General features: G+C 40.1%; 1 protein-coding gene and 1 long non-coding RNA gene across 2 annotated transcripts; both read right to left on the bottom strand.

Moving 5' to 3' along the window:
* Positions 1–44: 44 nt before the first annotated feature.
* On the bottom strand, positions 45–13927 carry LOC124859489 (transmembrane protein 41A-B-like). The gene is made up of 6 exons (XM_047352297.1): positions 13689–13927; positions 6540–6690; positions 6268–6429; positions 5395–5533; positions 5028–5303; positions 45–634 (listed from the first exon to the last, which is right to left on the bottom strand). Exons 1-5 carry the CDS (start codon positions 13826–13828, stop codon positions 5068–5070), a joined length of 828 nt encoding a protein of 275 aa, XP_047208253.1. The 5' UTR covers positions 13829–13927; the 3' UTR covers positions 45–634; positions 5028–5067.
* Positions 13928–17845: 3918 nt separating this feature from the next.
* Positions 17846–21401, bottom strand: LOC124859421. Its single transcript, XR_007036088.1, has 4 exons — positions 21290–21401; positions 21107–21196; positions 20888–20996; positions 17846–18611 (listed from the first exon to the last, which is right to left on the bottom strand). It is a non-coding gene; the product is annotated as an uncharacterized LOC124859421 (long non-coding RNA).
* Between the last annotated feature and the right edge of the window lie 245 nt (positions 21402–21646).

The following is a 21646-nucleotide window of genomic DNA, read 5'->3' as shown; positions in this document are numbered from 1 at the left end:
GGTCTCAATTGTCAAATAATGATTGTGTCCCAATAAAGACAAACTTAGGCAATATGTATTTTATTGCATTTTCCACAGCAAACACTGCAATATGCAGAATTGAAAACACTTTGTATTTCCCTTTTCTGGTCAAAACAAGATAACATTTTCAAACTCACATAAAGCTTTTAAACTGAAAACAATATAAAAAAGACACTTTTAATAGGACGGATACAGAGCTCCTCAAAAAAAAAGTGCTTTTAGTGTTTTACTGAGCTGTCTGATACCTTTAGAAACTTGAAATGTGGCATTTTTAATCTTACAAAAAAAGAAACCCTAAACTCAGTCTGTGATACACTATATTGCCAAAAGTATTCAGCCTACTTTTACATGTACATTAGCTTTGATGAAATCCTATTCTTAATCTCTAAGATCCAGTTTGTTGATCCACCGTTGCCAGCAGTAGCAACTTTAACTATTCTGTAAACATCTTCCACCAGGTTTAGGAGTGTGTTCATAGCTAGATGAGGAAACCAGAACTGCAGCCTCTACTCTCATTCATCCCAAAGGTGATCAAGAAGGTTGAGGTCAGGACTCTGCAGGCCGGTCCAGGTTCTCCACACCAAACTTAATACACCTGTAGCCATAGAAGTGACTGGAACACAAGATTTCATTGATTTGGTGATGTGACCCAATATGTTTGGCAATGTAGTATTTGCAGTTAAATTGAGATCATTTTAACAAAAAAAGACAACACAAAATAACACCAACACTGCAAATAAAACTAATCACTGATGGTGTAAAAGCATAGATAATAGAAAAACGTTTTGATTTAGGGTACAGAATATTTCCATTAACCTAAAAGGTCATTAAAATTTCCAATTCTACATAAAACACTGAATCTCACATTAGCATTACCCCATGATGTAATCTTATGACCACTGAGTATAATTTAAATGGCAAAACAAGTTCAAAAGGAACGTAATGTGGGGAAGACCCAGAACTTGTGCATGGATTATACATCCATTCTGGCCTGGGAACACCTTGGGATCTCCCAGAATGAGTAGAAGAATGTTGCCAAGAAGAGGGATGTCTGGTTTTGTCTCCTATATTTGTTATCCCCACGAGCTGATCTGGAAGAGGCGAAGGTGATAGATGGATGGAAGTTCAAAATTAAATTTCATTGTGCTTTTGATTAAAGTGTGACTGAAAAACTTTCTCAGTCCTGATTAGCAAAACAGCAGTAAGGTTTTAGCATCAAACATGATCTCTAATACAAGGTGGTGCTAAAGCAATGGTTGGTGATGGTGGTTCACTTACTGTTAATAGTACTAAAAAACAGAAGAAAAAAGAACAATGGATATTATCAGGTCAAATTAAACTTAAAAAATACCCACAATTCCGAGATCTCCAAGCCACCATGAAATATACCCAGTCCATAAGTATCTGTTTAATCTTTGTTGAAACCATGATATCATTATCTTTTTCATTCACCAGTGAAAAAAGTTACAGCTACATTAAGACGTGTTTAAGTGATGTAAGGAAAAAAAGACTTGACCATAACGCTTCAAATATGTAAACATAGAAAAACCAAATCCCCACTATGAGGTTTAAGCAGCTGCAATGAACACTATCAATCCATAAATATTTGTAATAACAATGTATCAACACTGTTAGATTCAAAACAATCACTGAGCAGAATAGATGAAGGAAACATCTGGGGCCAGATACAAAAATCCCAGTGGAGTTTCATGTCTAAATTGTGTGTTTAAACAATTAGAAGATACTCACCAAAGAGGTGAACATTTTCATTATAGTTTTGCTTATAAGAATAATCAGCTTATGACATCATTGATTAATCATGTTTTAAACAGTGCTGCGCCAAATAAAATCTTAGCTGCCATTTTGGCTTTTGGATATATAAGTGGACCAACCTGTTGGTTGTTTATGCACCCAACAGCAGTTCAATATACCCGACCTTCTCGGAGTCTCTGGATGATTTCCTAGAAGGGGTGCCATCTGGGGATTCTGTGGTGCTCCTCAGCGTCCATAACCATGTTATCTAGACATGTGTGATCTGCAAGAACTGCCTGCTCAATCTGAACCTGAGCAGTGTTTTGTTATAGGACTACTGTGCAAGGCACGGAATGCCAATAACAAACACTATGTGTTTAAGGTGGTTCATAAGTGTACTTGCTCCTAGGCCACCTTGGGCCTAGTAGCAAGTACACTTGGGGATATGGATTCTGCATGGGCCATGTTAAATATCTGCAGATGCAGCTTCCAGGAGCTGTGGCCTGAACGGTGCCTGTTGTGGTGGCAACCAGAGGACCCACATGTGGACAACAGTGGTGATGGATGCTGTCAAGACGTCTGAGCTGGGTTATCCTTTGGGACTCCTGAAGGCTGAAGCTGCTGACAGGTACCGGGTGGCCAGAAGGACCTGCTTCTATGGTGGTGTAAGCAAAAACTCAAGCATGAGAGGAATTCGGCGATGCTATAGAGAGAGAATTTCAGTTGACCTTAAGAAAGTTATGGAAAACTGTTCAGCAACTCAGAAAGGGGAGCAGGGACCATCCCAAGCTGTGTATGCTTTGGAGGGGTAACTGCGGACCTGAACTGAGGATGTTGTCGGGCTTGACAGTAGCACTTTCAAGTAGGATCTCCTGAATCTGGTGACCATGCCGTCGTGGAAAAGGTGGAGCCACCACAAAGGTTGAGGTGGTAAAAATGCTCCCTGGTGGCAGGGTGCCAGGTGTGTATGGGATTCAGTGTGAGCTGCTGAAGGCTCTGGCCATTGTAAAGCTGTCATGGTTGACATGCTTCTTCAATGTCACATGGAGGAGTGGAACAACATTGCTGGAGTGGCATACTAGGGTGGTCCCAATATTTAAAATAGGGAACTGGAAAGTGTGTTTCAACTATTAAGGAATCAAAATTCGGATGATGGAGTGGAGGCTCCGACTGATTGTAAAACCTCAGATCCAGAAGGAGCAATGTGGACTAGATCTTAATTCTTGCAGACTTTCTATGGCGTTTTGAGAGTATGCTTGTCTGGTCTTGATGTGTTTTGTGGATCTGGAGAAGACAAACAACTTTTCCCCACCAGTTATTTTGTGGGGGATGTTGTGGGAAAATGTGGTATCTGGATGGCTTTGAAGGGCTATCTAATCCTTGTATGCCTAAAACAAGAGCTGTGTCTGCAATCTCAGCACAAAGTCGTGCCCGTTGGACTCCACCAGGGCTGCCCTTTTTTAGTGTTCAAGGTGTTGTTGTCGACAGGAGGGTATCTGGTTTAGGAACCTCAGGATCTCATCTGTGCTTTTCACAGATGATGTGGTTCTGCTTCTTCAGGCCACAACTTCCAGAGCACACTGGAATAGTCTGCAGTGTGAAGTGACCAAAATGAGAGTGAGCTCCTCCAAGTCTGAGGAGATGGTTCTCCACCGGAAAAAAGATGAATCGCTCTCTTTGGGTTGGAAGTCAGTCTCTACCTCAGGGGAATGACGGTAGGATGCGAAGGGAGATGAACAACTGGATTGGGGCTTTGTCTACAGTAATGTGGATGTTGCTCCTGTCTGTTGTGTTGAAGAAAGAGCTGAGCCAAAAAGCAAAGCTCTCGATTTACCTCTTCGTCTATGTTCAGACCCTTATTTATGGCCATGAGATAGAAACAAACAGAAAGAAACAGCTGAAATTAGCTTCCTTTGTAGAGTGACTGAACTCAAGTTTAGAGATAGGGTGAGGAGAACCATCATCATGGGGAAGCTCAAAGTGGAGCTGCTGCTTCTCCACATCTAAAGGAGTCAGTTGAGGGGGTTGCCGGCATCTGAGCAGGATGCCTCCTGGATGTTTCCATTTGGAGGTTTAATGGGCACGTCTGGGAAGACCCAGAATTCGCTGGAGGTGAATGCATGTTTTTTTTTTTTTTATCATTACACATCATTTAGCCATCTGGCCCCTGGTGTTCTAAGGCCCAAACTCATAATTCAAACTCAAAACTTCATAGAAAGCAGTTTGCATTCTTAATTGCTGACTCAGGCCCTCATGGGATACATCTGTGGTAACTCAGCTGCAGCACCTTAAACTCTGAGACAGAGACCCTGAATAACAGTTAGATTGTTTCAAGATTTAAAAAAAGAATAACGAAAGTATTTTAGTATAAAAATGTAATCTCAGATTGCTTTAGGAATCTCCCTGTGGAAGATAAAAAGAAACCAACAAATCCAAAATTGTCTTATGACAGCCTTTGTGTTTTTTAACATATGGATAATTAATATTTACTTTAACAATACTTTAAGACGTGATTTAATAATAAAAACTGAAGGAAAACTCTTCTGTAAAATAAAATTACAAAAATAAAATTTCTGATATATGTGAAAAACATCCTCTGCAAGGATGAGCTACGGTGATGTGCAAAAGTTGGGACACTCCATTAAGTATTCAGGTGATTTTATATACTTAATGGGGTGTCCTAACTTTTTCACATGACTGTAGCCCACCTTTGTCGACAGAGAGCATTTTGACTAAATTCTGCTTTGGTCAGAGAAGATCTGCTATTAGAGCATGTCTGTGATGTTTCTTTGAATGATGCTACTGCAATGAGACAATTCTCACCCTTTATAAACAAAACAAAAAAATCTGTTCAACAAATAAACTGCAGAATAAGTGATGGTGGAACTAATCATGATTAGCAACCTTACTATACGATTTGTTCATCTCAAGGCTCACAGTTTTTTTCCACAAAATGTGAATCATTCTATCCATTCGGGAAAAATATTTTAGAATCACTGGCTTCTAAGGTATTTTTCCCAAAGGAAATCCAAAGAATTTTAAATCCCATCTCAGGAAACTATATTGTAACTGTTATATATTAACATTTCAAATAATTTGGAAAAGTTTTATAAAGACGAAACGTAACCTGATAAGAGCATAAGTTCAAAACAAACACCTTGAATGTCCTGAGTCACTAGAGTGACCTTACAGAAATCTCACTTCTGGCATGGATAAAAGGTCACATGCCTACATCTAGTGGTTTCATTCCCCACCTGAGTTCTTTTATCATTAAGTCACTTTCTCATCTTTCAGTCATCTTCTCTTCTTGTCCTGGCTGATTTCCATCTGACTGGTGCCGTTGCTGTTGATGCCGTCCACCTTGAGGTGAGCTCTGCTGTAGTGTTTGATCAGTGCTCCGGGTAGGAGGGCCATAAGAGCGATGGCCAGGAGCTGAGCCAGCGTCCCCCAGGAGAAGATGTCATCCAGGGAGGAGATCTGGGACAGAATGGAACCGGTACGGACGCAGATGAAGTTGTATGGGATCAAACCTGGAGGCGGAGGCAGAACAGCGGCTGTATGATCCGATCCCCGACTCGTCAGATTTTCTATTTAAATTTTTTGTTTTGTGAGTGAGCTCACCTATTAATACAGAAAAGAAGAAAATGGATATAGGAATGTTGAGGACAGGACAGGTGATGTTAAGGAACCAGTTAGGAGTCATGGGGAAGAAACGAAGGAAAAGGAGGAAGAAGAATAAGCTGCTACGATTTTCCTCCACCTGACAGGAGGAAAAGAACAGAAAGGAACAGGAAAAATTGAGGAAATAAAATATAAAGAAAGGGTTAGCAAACATTTTATGAAAAAAAACAAGAGGTAAGACTTGTTTAGGATTTAGACAAAAACTGAAAAAGATCTACAGGTTAGATGCATAAAAAAAAGCTTGCTTTATATTAGCTTTAGTCACTTAGATTCATTAGAATTTGCATTTACATGCCATTAGGAACACATTTAGATTTAAGCTCAAATGTATTCATATACTGGGCAGATTTAGATTTAAAGAGATTTTCATTCACCCAAAGGCTGTTCTCATTTAGACCTAAATAATTAACTAATTTATATGAAAGAGCATTTTTTCTGCTTGTGTGCTGCAACAGAAACAGGATTTTATTAAAAAGGCACATAGTGGCGTTTAACCATATTATGACCAAAATTCAATGTATTGGCACAACACAGGCTGCAAGTTTATTGAAGATAATAATCCTGACCTAGTTAACTCATGTTGGGCTGTCCTGCACAATTTCAAGTTGAGACAAAATCTCTCAGGAAAAATGGAGATTGAAGCTTCCAGATCATTACTGGTAAGTGAGTTAAATTTTTGATATTCTCAATAGAAGTAGAGACCATGTAATACTGATGGATTAAAGCATTTATTTTTTGAAGTACTGGACCCCAGATAAAAAGTGCTATCAGTACAAATAGCCAATCTAGGGAAAACTGCACAGACAGACCTACCTTCCTCTGCAGCAGATCCACCTTCTCTGGGAAGAAGTGAACCACATACTGTTTCCCAAACGCAGAGGACAGCAGGAAGCAGAATGTGGAGCCAAAAGTGGCGAGCAGGCAGGCCAACATCAGACCCTCCCAAGGTCCGAATATTGCCCCACCTAACATGTTCTGAAAGAGGACAGAAAAAACTGTCGGAGTTAAAACGTTCCATCAGATTACATGGAGTGAAGTTTTCAATTCTGCATTTTTTCTTTTGTTTCTTTCGGTGTGTGTCTCACCAGGAAGGAGGAGCCAGGTATGGCAAAAGACTGCTTATAGAGGTAGGCGCTACAGAACAGCAGCAGAACGTAGTTGTAGTTTTCTGTTTTGTAAAACTTGAGCATCCTGGCTAGTTCCCGCAGAGAATCCAGGTCTGACGGGAACTTCAGCCTGGACGTAGGAACACAGAGGAACACACCGTAGTACCCAATTGTTGTTGTTTTTTTCTTAGTAAAATCAAATTGTGATCATTTGGATGGAATTGTAACAATCATCCCAAAACATAGCAAGGAAATGTAATTCAAACTGACAAGAAAAGAAAAAAATCCTGTTTCAAAATGGTCAATTTAAAGTCTCAACCTTAACCTGATTGAAGTGCCTTGGCCAAAATCATGTTGTCTATACAACGATTGCAGGTTTATAGGCCACTTTTTGTTTCTCTCTCAAGTCAATTTTGACTGCTTTCAAGGAGCTTTGCTAGACATTTATTTTCCTTAATTTTCTGGTTGGATTGCAAAATATTTACCATAATATTTTCTATTTGTGTTCAAAAATCTAAATCTAGTGTCACCAATTACTGCAGAGAGACATGTTTACAAATGAAATCCCACTGAAAAATGTTGGTATATCTCATTTATATACCTGAAGATCAATCAGTAAACATGGCATATCACAAAAAGAGCACTGGTGCAAAAGAGTCACTTTGCTATAGTGTATTCAATAGCAAAAAACAACAGATTTTTTAGATCCCTGTTATGATTCTGGCACGTCTGCTCTACCCTGTCTCCCTGGCTGCAATCAGCAGATTAGATGCACCTGGTGGCTGCTGCAGTGTAGTGCAATCTGTGGAATGCCAAGCACCTGTGTCTTCCCTGATATATACTGACTCTGACAAGCAGACGGTGCCAGATTTTTGAAAGCCATTGTGTGAGTAGATATCCAGCATTCCTTCCTGTCTGATCATTGTTCTTGACCTTGCCTTGCCTTGCCTTTTGGATTTATGCCTCTGCCTGCTCCCTGTCGGACTATTTGGATTTCGGTTGTCGACCTTGTTTCCTGCATCTGGTTTATGCCTCTGTTTGCCCCTTGCCTGACGTCGCTTGTTCCAATCGTTGACACTGTTTCTGTCCTTGGATTATTGAGCCAGCCTAGCCCTCGGATTATTCAGCCTGGAGTCAATTCTTACCTGTGCTGTGGAGATCACTGCCTGCCACCCACTGAGGTTTCCCCTCTGGGTTTCAAGTTCCACTCAAGACAAAAGCAGGTTAGTGACTTTTCTGATCCCTGCAAAATCTGGAGAGACTACAAGTCACTAATCCCTCTTTCTGCCTCAGTGATTCCTGGAAGCTGTGAGGAGTGTTACCTGTGTGATGTTTTCCTGTGGCTGAATAAACCTTTTAAACTTTCAGTACTGTGTCTGGGTGAATCTTGGGTCCGCCTTTTTCTGATTCATAGCAGAAAAATCTGGCCAAAAATGGACCCATCGCCAGCACAACAGTGGCGTACCCACGTTGATGAGACTCTTTCCTGGTTGGGTTCCGGCATGGAGGAAATAATTTCCACATTACGTTCTGGCAATCTTGTCTTCGAGCCGCCACCGTCACAAAGAAACCACGCCCAAGTAACATGGACAACAGCAGAGGTAAGGGAGCCATGCCTCTCTCCGCCTGAGATGTTCAGGGGAGACTCAGACCAATGTCGAGCTTTTCTAACTCAGTGTAAAATTCATTTGAGCTTCAGCCGTCATCCTTTCCCACTGAACGTTCCAAGGTGGCGTTTGTTATATCTCTGCTGGCAGGAAAGGCAAAACAGTGGGGAACTGCTGAATGGCATAACAGGTCTGCATCTTGTAATCTTTATGAAACTTTTTCCAAGGAACTCATTCGAGTTTTTGACCTGGTCATTCCAAGTCGTGAGGCTGCAAGAGGATTATTGTCCCTCAAACAGGGTGATCAGCCTGTCTCGACCTATATAATTAACTTTCATTTGTTGGCCGCAGAGAGCCGTTGGAATGAGGCAGCACAAATGGATGCATTCAAGAAAGGATTAAACGAAGACATCAAGGATGAGCTAGCGACCCGTGACTATCCTTCTTCCCTGAAACAACTCGAGGATTTGGCTGATCGCATTGATGTTCGGCTGGCAGAGAGAAGGAAGGAGAAGCACCACGAGAAGGGTCGCTCATCATTAACTCAGGTTTCTGCACACCGGTATGTGAGAAGGAGTCGGTCACCTCTCACTGAGGAAAATGATAATTGTGAGCCCATGCAAATGGGCAGAACCAAGATTACCCCTGAGGAGAAAGATTGTCGGAGAAGATTCAAGCTCTGTTTTTATTGTGGAGAGAAGGGACATTTAGCACTCAGGTGTCCACTAAAAGGACAGGCTCAGCAGAGGAAGGGAGGTCTCTACTGAGCCGAAGTCAACTATCTGCCTACTCCTTCTTGTTTCCTGCCCATTTTCAAACCTCTTCTTTGTCTCTCCAGGGGGCCGTGTTTATTGATTCAGGAGCAGGTACTGAATTCATGGACGAAACATTTGCAAATAAGAACGGCATAAAACTTATTCCGTCAAGTTATATCATGTCAAGCCTGTAAAAATAAATAATAGTAAAACCCTGTTTTTCTGCAGTTGCTCTTTCACCGACATTGTGCCATTTAGCATCTGTTCATAATATTAATGATTAATGACCTCATTGCAGAAAGGCTAGAAAATACATGATCAGTTTTGTTCTTGTTTTCTTCCGGTTATTCAGATCAGTTCAGTTTATTTATATTGCGCCAATTCACAACACATGTCGTCTCAAGGCACTACACAAAAGTCAGGTACATACAGGGGTTGGACAATGAAACTGAAACACCTGGTTTTAGACCACAATAATTTATTAGTATGGTGTAGGGCCTCCTTTTGCGGCCAATACAGCTTCAATTCGTCTTGGGAATGACATATACAAGTCCTGCACAGTGGTCAGAGGGATTTTAAGCCATTCTTCTTGCAGGATAGTGGCCAGGTCACTACGTGATACTGGTGGAGGAAAACGTTTCCTGACTCGCTCCTCCAAAACACCTCAAAGTGGCTCAATAATATTTAGATCTGGTGACTGTGCAGGCCATGGGAGATGTTCAATTTCACTTTCATGTTCATCAAACCAATCTTTCACCAGTCTTGCTGTGTGTATTGGTGCATTGTCATCCTGATACACGGCACCGCCTTCAGGATACAATGTTCGAACCATTGGATGCACATGGTCCTCAAGAATGGTTCGGTAGTCCTTGGCAGTGACGCACCCATCTAGCACAAGTATTGGGCCAAGGGAATGCCATGATATGGCAACCCAAACCATCACTGATCCACCCCCATGCTTCACTCTGGGCATGCAACAGTCTGGGTGGTACGCTTCTTTGGGGCTTCTCCACACCGTAACTCTCCCGGATGTGGGGAAAACAGTAAAGGTGAACTCATCAAAGAACAATACATGTTTCACATTGTCCACAGCCCAAGATTTGCGTTCCTTGCACCATTGAAACCAACGTTTGGCATTGGCATGAGTGCCCAAAGGTTTGGCTATAGCAGCCCGGCCGTGTATATTGACCCTGTGTAGCTCCCGACGGACAGTTCTGGTGGAAACAGGAGAGTTGAGGTGCACATTTAATTCTGCCATGATTTGGACAGCCGTGGTTTTATGTTTTTTGGATACAATCCGGGTTAGCACCCGAACATCCCTTTCAGACAGCTTCCTCTTGCGTCCTCAGTTAATCCTGTTGGATGTGGTTCGTCCTTCTTGGTGGTATGCTGACATTACCCTGGATACCGTGGCTCTTGATACATCACAAAGACTTGCTGTCTTGGTCACAGATGCGCCAGCAAGACGTGCACCAACAATTTGTCCTCTTTTGAACTCTGGTATGTCACCCATAATATTGTGTGCATTTCAATATTTTGAGCAAAATTGTGCTCTTACCCTGCTAATTGAACCTTCACACTCTACTCTTACTGGTGCAATGTGCAATCAATGAAGACTGGCTACCAGGCTGGTCCAATTTAGCCAGGAAACCTCCCACACTAAAATGACAGGTGTTTCAGTTTCATTGTTCAACCCCTGTACATTCCAATTAATCCTAACCATTGAACAGTGCAGTCAGATTCAGTTATTTATTCAAATTGGATAAAAAGTTTTTCTATCTAAGGAAACCCAGCAGATTGCATCCAGTCAGTGACTTGCAGCATTCACTCCTCCTGGATGAGCATGTAGAGACAGTGGACAGTCACTGGCGTTGACTTTGCAGCAATCCCTCATACTGAGCATGCATGTAGCGACAGCGGAGAGGAAAAACTCCCTTTAACAGGAAGAAACTTCCAGCAGAACCAGGCTCAGTGTGAGCGGCCATCTGCCACGACCGACTGGGGGTTTGTCCTGTTATCATAATTAAAGAAATCAGAAACAGCTAAAACATTTATGTAATGTCAAAGCTGTACACAAGCCACCCGCAGAATTCTGACTGATGCATATCCAGAAGGGATAAACGATAAATCGGCATTAAGTTCATTATGTTAGCTTTTTTTCTAACTTCTCACTATCTATCCCATAAATGAAACTGGGTTGATATTAATAGCCAATGTTTATTTCTATCTTGTTGCCATTTGTGTACTTATTTTTATGGTGTCTTAAGGGTAGGGAAATATATATAAAATATCAGTGAACATTGGTTAGTGGCCATTAATATATTATTATATTGATATCAGCCCAAATTTTCATATCAATGCATCCAGTTTAAATTGACTTAAATATCAAGCAGAGCAAAAAAACTTTAAACCAGACATGTGAAAACCTGCTAAAGCAGAACAATAAAAGAATAAATGATCATCTCTTGAGTTTTTTTGAGTGAGTAACTGGATACATTTGATTCAAAGATGGAAATAGCATCACTGCATGTAGGCTTGAGAAGAGACTAGAAAACCCAGACAACTCCCCCCCCCAAATCCCCTCCCTGACTTGAAACTCAAGATGCTGGCTTCCTCTGCCACCTGCTTTCACATCCAGCATTGCTGATTTTTACTGGTCAGAGGACAAACATCCAGCTCTCTCACTGGTCTACAGGAAGGTGATGTTGAAACAGCCTGACACTTGAAACTGAATGGCCGTATGTACAATATTCGAGGAGGGACACTTATAAATTTGCTTACGACTGACAGACGTCCTGCCTCAGCAGAAAACCCCCACATACTTGCACACTGGCCTGGAGAAATATAGATGGGGATTCACATCTGAAGTCTTTTACCCATGGATCAGATCAGGTTAAACTTGACTCTCTCCAAACTGAGAATTTAATTCTCCTGTTTCGTTTGGTTGAAATAAAAAACAACCCAAAAATACAAAAACGGACTTCAGACACATGCATGACTGCATAAGTTAGTCATGTTCATATTTATTTTAAACAGGCTGTGAAATATGTAGTAGTATAATGTAAGTAATATCAATTTACTGGACACAAGCATACAAACGCACACACACATACACACACATGCTTCCTGCATTTGGCCTCAGTGTCTGGCTCAGTGTTATTCTATCATCCCTCTGCAACCACACATTTGACTATATATTTAAACTCACTCAGTGTTGATGCACCCTGAGGGTTATAATCGGTAACCTACCAGGATTTTATTTATGTTTATGTTGAAATATGTTATTACACACAATGCCTTAAAGGTTAACCTCTACTGCTGAAAACATCTGTAACATTTCTTCATTTAGTCAAAACTAATTTCTGCCTTTTCACCTGCAGAATTTCCCTTCATGGTGACTCTATCCCATTCACTTCTATGGAGGAAGGTAAACACGGATTATGGGTCACTTGTCAGGAGGTTTCTTGACTTCGGGGAATCCCCTTGGGCTTTTAAAATAGATACGAGTGGCTCATCAAAAGATCGGCAGCTGCCCCAAGATTATCCCTCTTATTTTTACCATTTTACTTCACCTCCAAAGGACTAAAAGGAGTAGATAGAAGAACATTTTTTTCTTGCTTAAAAGAAAAAGTAATTGCTCATTTTGAAAACATTTCTTGACAGTCATAGTGTAGAAACTAAATGAACGCTTCCCAAAACCTTTGTTTTGTATTGAAAATATATTAGCAAGCTATTAGGGGCATTTATTTCTAAGCAGTTGACTGCAGGCTAGCCACATAAGCCAGTTGCCTGACTAATTAACCAGCTAATTTCAGCATCTTATACTTGTGTTTTGATAACAAGTGGAACAGCAAAGGAAAAAAGTCAAGTAATTAAAGGTCAAATAAAATACCAAAAAATACAAACGGTGTTTTGTAGAATAAACACTTGAAAAAACTACCAAAATGATCAGCAGTCAATTATTTATATAGTATTAAAGACTACGCATCAAAATAACAATGAAGGAATAAATGGATTAGATTAGGGCTTCTAAACTTTTCAGCTTCCAAACCCTAAAATAACAAAGGAAGAAAATAAGTCAATTAAACAGTCATAGTGACATCACAAACAGCATCAACAACCAGTATTATCTTTTTCATTTATTAGTAATGGCAAATGCTTGTAAATGTTTTTTAATTGTTACATTTGTACTAAAAATATGTCTTTATTATCACTATTGTTATTTACTGTTATTCCTAAAGAGGCTCTACAGGCCCCACACTTGTTAATTTGCAACCCAAACCACACTTACAGATAAAATTGTTATAACACTAAAAATGAATATGTTAAATAATTTTTGTTGCAATTCTGTTTTGCATAAAAGCAATTACATCATGTTGTACATTTTAGTTTTACATTTTTTGTGTAAACAATGTTAAACTGTTGTATTTCAAAACTATCACTGTGAGGATATCATACAAGCCCATGCCAAGATAAAGGTACATAACAGTACTTTGGTTTATTACAGTGAGGTCCACAAGCTGCTAACTATTCAAATATGATAGATTATTAGTTCCGTGTTGGTAAGATAAAATAGAATCACTATTAGAATTATGATTCCTATGATAATAAAAGCGAAAAAACTAACCTTTTACTAGATAAAACCTTACAGGCTTACACTGTACAAGGCAAATGGTTATTTAAGATTTTTAAAGTATTTACGTGGCCGTAGTAATGTCAGATAGGACTGTGTGTTTGTCTTAAAGACAGTATATTTGTGTTGCTACCTGTACTCTTGGACGGCCTCACCCGCCTGCTCGGACCCCGGCTGGAGCTGCGTCGGTCCCGGGGGAAGGTGCGCCGACAGCAGGTAGAGGTAGACACTTGCAGCCGCCACAATGACAGCTAGTGCCGCTAAGGAGCGCATGTTGTCCCGTCCAGAGACACTTTCCTGCTGACCGGTAACTTTTACCAACAACTCAGTTTAAGAGCAGAGGAAGACCGCCGGTAAACGGGAAGATGACGTGTTCTGGTTCAGTTGGACGACAACGGGGAAAGGGGTGTCGCTTTCCGAGAGGCAGGCCACATATGACGGCTGACATTCTAACGGGGGGCGGTCACGGATCATATGGCAGCCTGGTGACTAACAAATTTCTTCGGTAGTTGGACTTTGGTTTGTCTTTATTGAACAGCTTGTACTACAGCTTATACTATTAGCGAAAGTTTTATCCAAAATGTATTTATTTATTAATTATTTATTTATTTTTATACATCTTTGTAAAAATATTACCTTACAAATGTATTTTTTGCATGCAACGTAAATTACAATTGCATGAGAAAACCACTAGAGGGCATAGTGCAACAACTGTTGAATTCCCGTTTTAATATACACTACTCAAAAAAATAAAGGAAACACTCAAATAACACATCCTAAATCTGAATGAATGAAATATTCTCATTGAATACTTTGTTCTGTACAAAGTTGAATGTGCTGACGACAAAATCACACAAAAATCATCAATGGAAATCAAATTTATTAACCAATGGAGGCCTGGATTTGGAGTCACACACAAAATTATAGTGGAAAAACACACTACAGGCTGATCCAACTTTGATGTAATGTCCTTAAAACAAGTCAAAATGAGGCTCAGTATTGTGTGTGGCCTCCACGTGCCTGTATGACCTCCCTACAACGCCTGGACATGCTCCTGATGAGACAGCGGATGGCTTCCTGAGGGATCTCCTCCCAGACCTGGACTAAAGCATCCGCCAAATACTGGGCAGTCTGAGGTGCAACGTGACGTTGGTGGATGGAGCGAGACATGATGTCCCAGATGTGGTCAATCGGATTCAGGTCTGGGGAACGGGCGGGCCAGTCCATAGCTTCAATGTCTTCATCTTGCAGGAACTGCTGACACACTCCAGCCACATGAGGTCTAGCACTGTCCTGCATTAGGAGGAACCCAGGGCCTACCGCACCAGCATATGGTCTCACAAGGGGTCTGAGGATCTCATCTCGGTACCTAATGGCAGTCAGGCTACCTCTGGCGAGCACATGGAGGGCTGTGCGGCCCTCCAAAAAAATGCCACCACACACCATTACTGACCCACTGCCAAACCAGTCATGCTGAAGGATGTTGCAGGCAGCAGATCGTTCTCCACGGTGTCTTCATCTGTGAAGAGCACAGGGCACCAGTGGCACCAGTATATACATATACAGGTCCTTCTCAAAATATTAGCATATTGTGATAAAGTTCATTATTTTCCATAATGTCATGATGAAAATTTAACATTCATATATTTTAGATTCATTGCACACTAACTGAAATATTTCAGGTCTTTTATTGTCTTAATACGGATGATTTTGGCATACAGCTCATGAAAATCCAAAATTCCTATCTCACAAAATTAGCATATCATTAAAAGGGTCTCTAAACGAGCTATGAACCTAATCTTCTGAATCAACGAGTTAACTCTAAACACCTGCAAAAGATTCCTGAGGCCTTTAAAACTCCCAGCCTGGTTCATCACTCAAAACCCCAATCATGGGTAAGACTGCCGACCTGACTGCTGTCCAGAAGGCCACTATTGACACCCTCAAGCAAGAGGGTAAGACACAGAAAGAAATTTCTGAACGAATAGGCTGTTCCCAGAGTGCTGTATCAAGGCACCTCAGTGGGGTGGGAAGTCTGTGGGAAGGAAAAAGTGTGGCAGAAAACGCTGCACAACGAGAAGAGGTGACCGGGCCCTGAGGAAGATTGTGGAGAAGGGCCGATTCCAGACCTTGGGGGACCTGCAGAAGCAGTGGACTGAGTCTGGAGTAGAAACATCCAGAGCCACTGTGCACAGACGTGTGCAGGAAATGGGCTACAGGTGCCGCATTCCCCAGGTCAAGCCACTTTTGAACCAGAAACAGCGGCAGAAGCGCCTGACCTGGGCTACAGAGAAGCAGCACTGGACTGTAGCTCAGTGGTCCAAAGTACTTTTTTCGGATGAAAGCAAATTCTGCATGTCATTCGGAAATCAAGGTGCCAGAGTCTGGAGGAAGACTGGGGAGAAGGAAATGCCAAAATGCCAGAAGTCCAGTGTCAAGTACCCACAGTCAGTGATGGTCTGGGGTGCCGTGTCAGCTGCTGGTGTTGGTCCACTGTGTTTTATCAAGGGCAGGGTCAATGCAGCTAGCTATCAGGAGATTTTGGAGCACTTCATGCTTCCATCTGCTGAAAAGCTTTATGGAGATGAAGATTTCATTTTTCAGCACGACCTGGCACCTGCTCACAGTGCTAAAACCACTGGTAAATGGTTTACTGACCATGGTATCACTGTGCTCAATTGGCCTGCCAACTCTCCTGACCTGAACCCCATAGAGAATCTGTGGGATATTGTGAAGAGAACGTTGAGAGACTCAAGACCCAACACTCTGGATGAGCTAAAGGCCGCTATCGAAGCATCCTGGGCCTCCATAAGACCTCAGCAGTGCCACAGGCTGATTGCCTCCATGCCACGCCGCATTGAAGCAGTCATTTCTGCAAAAGGATTCCCGACCAAGTATTGAGTGCATAACTGTACATGATTATTTGAAGATTAACGTTTTTTGTATTAAAAACACTTTTCTTTTATTGGTCGGATGAAATATGCTAATTTTGTGAGATAGGAATTTTGGGTTTTCATGAGCTGTATGCCAAAATCATCCGTATTAAGACAATAAAAGACCTGAAATATTTCAGTTAGTGTGCAATGAATCTAAAATATATGAATGTTAAATTTTCATCATTACATTATGGAAAATAATGAACTTTATCACAATATGCTAATATTTTGAGAAGGACCTGTGTATATATATATATATATATATATATATATATATATATATATATATATATATCAGATGCATTTTAATCCAGTCAGTGGGTCTCTTAATTGTGTAATTTGCTATAGGATAAATATATTATTGACACATTAATTTAGTTTTTAAAGGAAAATATTAAGTTATTGCTCAGTAACATTTATGCGCATACAGTGATGTGAAAAAGTATTTGCCTAGATTTGTTATGTTTTTAATTTTTTTCTTTCTTATTGTCATAAATTCTCCTTCAGGACTTTGTGTTTGTGAAGAGAATCCATACTTCAGTCTATCCAAGTCGTCTATGTCCTGGATCAGCAGAGCTTCCCAGACCATCCACACTACTAGTACATTTAATGTTCTCCATCTGTAATGCTACTATGTTAGTCTTACACCAGATTTGTTTGACTTTTTTTTCTTGTGTCCACAGAATACTTTCCCATAAGTCTTGGGAATCATCGAGATTTGTCTTGGTACATGTGAAATGGGCCTTTATGTTTTTTATGGTCAGCACTGGTTTTGGCCATAAACTGTCCTATTGATGCCATTTTTGCCCAGTCTCATTATTGTTGAAACTTGAACACTGACCCTAACTGAGGCAAGTGACACCTGCAGTTGTTTAAATATTATTCTTTTGTGACCTCCTGGATGAGTCGTTGATTCGCTTTTGAAGTACTTTTGGTCAACCTACGCCTCCTGGGAACGTTCATGACTGTTCCTTATTTCCTCCGTTTGTGGATAATAGCTCTCAGTGTGGTTCACTGGCATCCAAAAAAGCGTAAAAAAAGGCATTTTAAGATGTTTGAGCATAATTCATGTTGTCAGGCAGGTTCTGCTGAACTGATTCCTGGATGCTACAGGTATGTATTAATCAGAGCTTGGTGTGGCTTGGAAATTCAACTCAGCTATTAAAAAAATGTAAATGGTACATGGTTACTTTTTTATTTTGGACCAGGTTAGTTAAGATAGCTTTTTTCCCCTCAATAAAGGATGTGTATTTTGTATTTGTTCAGGTTGTCTATGTCTGAATTTAAAATGTGTTTGATTTTGACATTTTCCCTTCTTTGTGCATATGTAGTGTAACCCAAACATTACGATATGTGAGTGATCAAATTTTATTCATGTGCCACCTTTCACACATACAATTATAACTGAAAGTGCTTTACATGACATCAAACACATCAGTTAATATGTTAAATTTACAATAAACAGGAGCAATATGGAAGCGTTGTGTAATGAAACCATTAAAAACCGGAGCAGTGATAAAATTACAAGAATACATGATTACAACAGTGATTCATTTAAAAGACAAAAGATACTAAATTATTCATAAAATGTGTCTTAAGTCTTTCTTTGAAAGAATTTAGTGAGCTGGATTCTCTAATGTTGGTAGGTGTTACATTGTGTGTATAATTTGGCTATGCAATGTTTAATATATTTCTTTGTTATTTTTGAGACAATTTAAAATTCAAATAATCCAGACTTAAGAGTGATTTAGGGTTTACTTTTAACAAAACGAAAAACAAAAAAAATACAAATCATTCTTTCTGGAGCATTTGAAAGCTCCTGTCCTCTATTTCTCTTTTATGAATCAGAAGCAGGCGGTTTCAGGTTAACTTTTTATTTCTAATTAGGTTTTTAAGAAGCACAATGTGATTTGGTTGGGAGCATGTCATATGACAATGTTTGCGTACTTTATAAGTTAGAGCTGTGATAAATTAAGCTTAAAAGGAAACATGTACATCTTTTTCAGATACAATCTGAACCTCAACAAATGTTTGCTTTCATAGTGCTTCTGCTGAAAATTAGGTGCAAAAATGTTAAGATAAATGTTTTCTTTCCGCTTTTTTTCCATTTTCTTATGCTCCTGCAACAAAAAGAAAATAATACAGAATTATAAACAGAACAAACAAAACCAGCAAAACCATAACACATTTAAAAACTACAGATTGCATTTAAAGTTAGAAATTACAAACCATTATGGAACTGTCTGGTTCAGTAAATAATCTAAAAGCAAGAAACTTGCTCGTTGTTCACAAGCAAGGATTGGACGAGTTTCACCGTTTTGTCAACAACTGCATGAGCAAATAATCCAGTAGTTTAAGAACAACGTTTCATAACATCCAATTGCAAGGAATTTATGGATTTCATCATTTACAGTCCATAATATCATCTAAAGATTCAGAAAAATTTGGAGAAATTTCTGTGCGTAAGCGGCACGGTTGAAAACCAAAATTAAATGCCCGTGACCTTCGACCCCTCAGGAGGTGCGCATTAAAAACCGACATCATTCTGTAACGGATATCACCACGTGGGCTCAGGAGCACTTGAGAGTACCAGTTTTAGTTAACACAGTTTGTCACTACATCTAAAATTACAAGTTAAAACTCTACCATGTAAAGTGAAAGCCGTATATCAACAATACCCAGAAACGCCCGAGCTCATCTTGGATGGACTGATGCAGAGTGGAAAAGTGTGCTGTGGTCTGACAAGTCCACATTTCAAATTGTTTTTGGAACTCGTGGACATCATGTCCCCAGCGCCAAAGAGGAAAAGGGCCATCAGGGCAAAGTTCAGAAGCCAGCATCTGTGATGGTATGGGGGGGGTGTCGGTGCCCATGGCATGGGTAACTTGCACATCTGTGAAGGCACCATTAATGCTGAAGGGTGCATACAGATTTTTAAGCAACATATGCTGCCATCCAAGCAACATCTTTTTCAGGGACGTCCTTGTTTATTTCAGCAAGAAAATGCCAGGCCACATTCTGCACGTGTTACAACAGCGTGGCTTCATAGTAAAAAAGTGTGGGAACTAGACTGGAATCTAGACCTTTCTCCAATTGAAAATGTGTGTTCCTCACATTTAAATTGTGAGAAAATGAATCGCAAAACACAACGGAGACCCTGGACTGTTGAACAACTGAACATTTAGCAATAGAAAAGAATTACACCTGCAAAGCTTCAACAATTAGTGTCCTCAGTTCCCAAATGCTTACTGAGTGTTGTTGAAAGGAAAGACAGTAGTAAACATGCCACTATCCCAACTTTTTTGGAACACGTTGCAACCATCAAATTCAAAATGAATAAATATTTGCAAAAAAAACCCAATAAAGTTTATCAGTTTGAACATTAACTATCTTGTCTTCGTAGAGTATGCAACTGCATATAGGTTGAACAGGATTTGCAAATCATAGGATACTGTTTTTATTTACGTTTTACACAAAGTTCCAACCTTATTGCAGTTGGGGTTGTGCTGCAGTCCTATCTACAATTCATACAGGAAGTCACTAAAAAACCCAGAACAACATCTAAAGTACTGCAGGGTTCACTGGCCTCTGTTAAGGTCTGTGTTCATGATTCAACTGTAAGAAACAAAGACTGGGCAAAAGTAGCATCCATTTGAGAGTTCTAGACCCAAAACCTCTGCTGACCAAAAAGAACACTGAATCACTTTGGCCAAAAAAAACAAAACTATTTCGGTTATCCCCAAGAGTTAACACACCATCATACTGAAAGTCAAGCATGGTGGTGGTAGTGTGGTGGTAGCTTCTTCAGGACTTGGAAGACTTTCCGTAATTGATGGATTAGTGAACTCTGCTGTGTTAAGCAGCAGGACAATGATCTAAAGCAGAGCAGAGAGTCCATGTCTGACTGGCTCAAAAAAAAAAAAAAACAAGCCGAAGGTTTTGGAGTCAATAGGCAACGTCTGGACTTAAATCTTTTATTGATGCTGCATCATAAAATCAAACATACTATTAATAACCGAAAATCATCCAGTATGGCTTAATTAAAACAAATCTGCAACGAAGGGTGGACCTGAAATTTCCTCACAGCAATGAAAAAGACTCATTGCTAGTTTTCGCATGTTGATGGTAGCTGTTGCTGCAGTTATTATATTTTGGCTCTTGTTTTTCACATAGGACCAGAATGGTTTGTATAGCCCTTAATGACTGATATAATCTTTTTTAGACAAAGGCAACTCAGGTTATCTTTGTCCTATTTGTATACCTGTTTAATGACCTGAAACATTAACAGAAAATCAAAGAAATCTGAAAGGGAGAAAATCCCTTTTTATGGTGAAAGAAAATGAAAGTGAAAGAATATGATTATTTTGCACACAGTTAAGAATATGCAAACACTCACAATGAATTCTAAGAGTCATGAATACTCTGAGTAAATGGTTCAGGTGGACCTGGTTTGACTTCTCTCTGTTCCCCTCTCAGTTCTGCGAGGGCCACATCCTCTGGAATAACTGAAATATCGAGGTACACAACACAAGTTAGAAGAAACATCTAGAGGAGTTTCAATAAAAACCCTCAAATTCTGTATGATTTATAGAAAGCCTTAAACACAACACTGTACCTGGCGAGTCCCCATGAGAACCGGTGGGCATTGACTGAACTCCGACCACAAGAAGGAAGAACAGGAACAAAACCTGGGCTTTCATTTTCTCTGAGAGAACACAGACGATCAGTGGGATCCTGTGTGGTTTTTTCCTCCTTAATGTGTTACCGTCAAAACCAGAAGATTTCAATGATAACTTACCTCAGGCTGAGCTGTTTCTGATCAGCAGGTCTTTACCAGTGAAGTGACTGGCTTTTGGAGGTGTTTTCAAGTCAGGATTGGAGCTTAGACGTACCGGACTAACAGGTATGGAACTGCGTGTGTTTCTAAAGTGTTTTAGGAATGTGCCCCAGTCAGTTTCCAAATTTGTCACTGAAATAATTCATTAACTCTTTTTTTTTAAAAACACCAAAGCATAGGAAGCATCTTGCAGCCAATCATATGTAGCTTAGCTGAACCGATTGTGTCACATGCACTGAACACAGTTTTTAAACACGTTAAGCAAAATAACATTACAAATTGTTTCTTCATGGTACTTTTCAAGAAGCTAGGGCCTCG

Source organism: Girardinichthys multiradiatus, chromosome 22 (genome assembly GCF_021462225.1).
Source record: "Girardinichthys multiradiatus isolate DD_20200921_A chromosome 22, DD_fGirMul_XY1, whole genome shotgun sequence".
Lineage (NCBI taxonomy): Eukaryota > Metazoa > Chordata > Actinopteri > Cyprinodontiformes > Goodeidae > Girardinichthys > Girardinichthys multiradiatus.
This window is presented reverse-complemented; position numbering and strand designations above follow the sequence as displayed.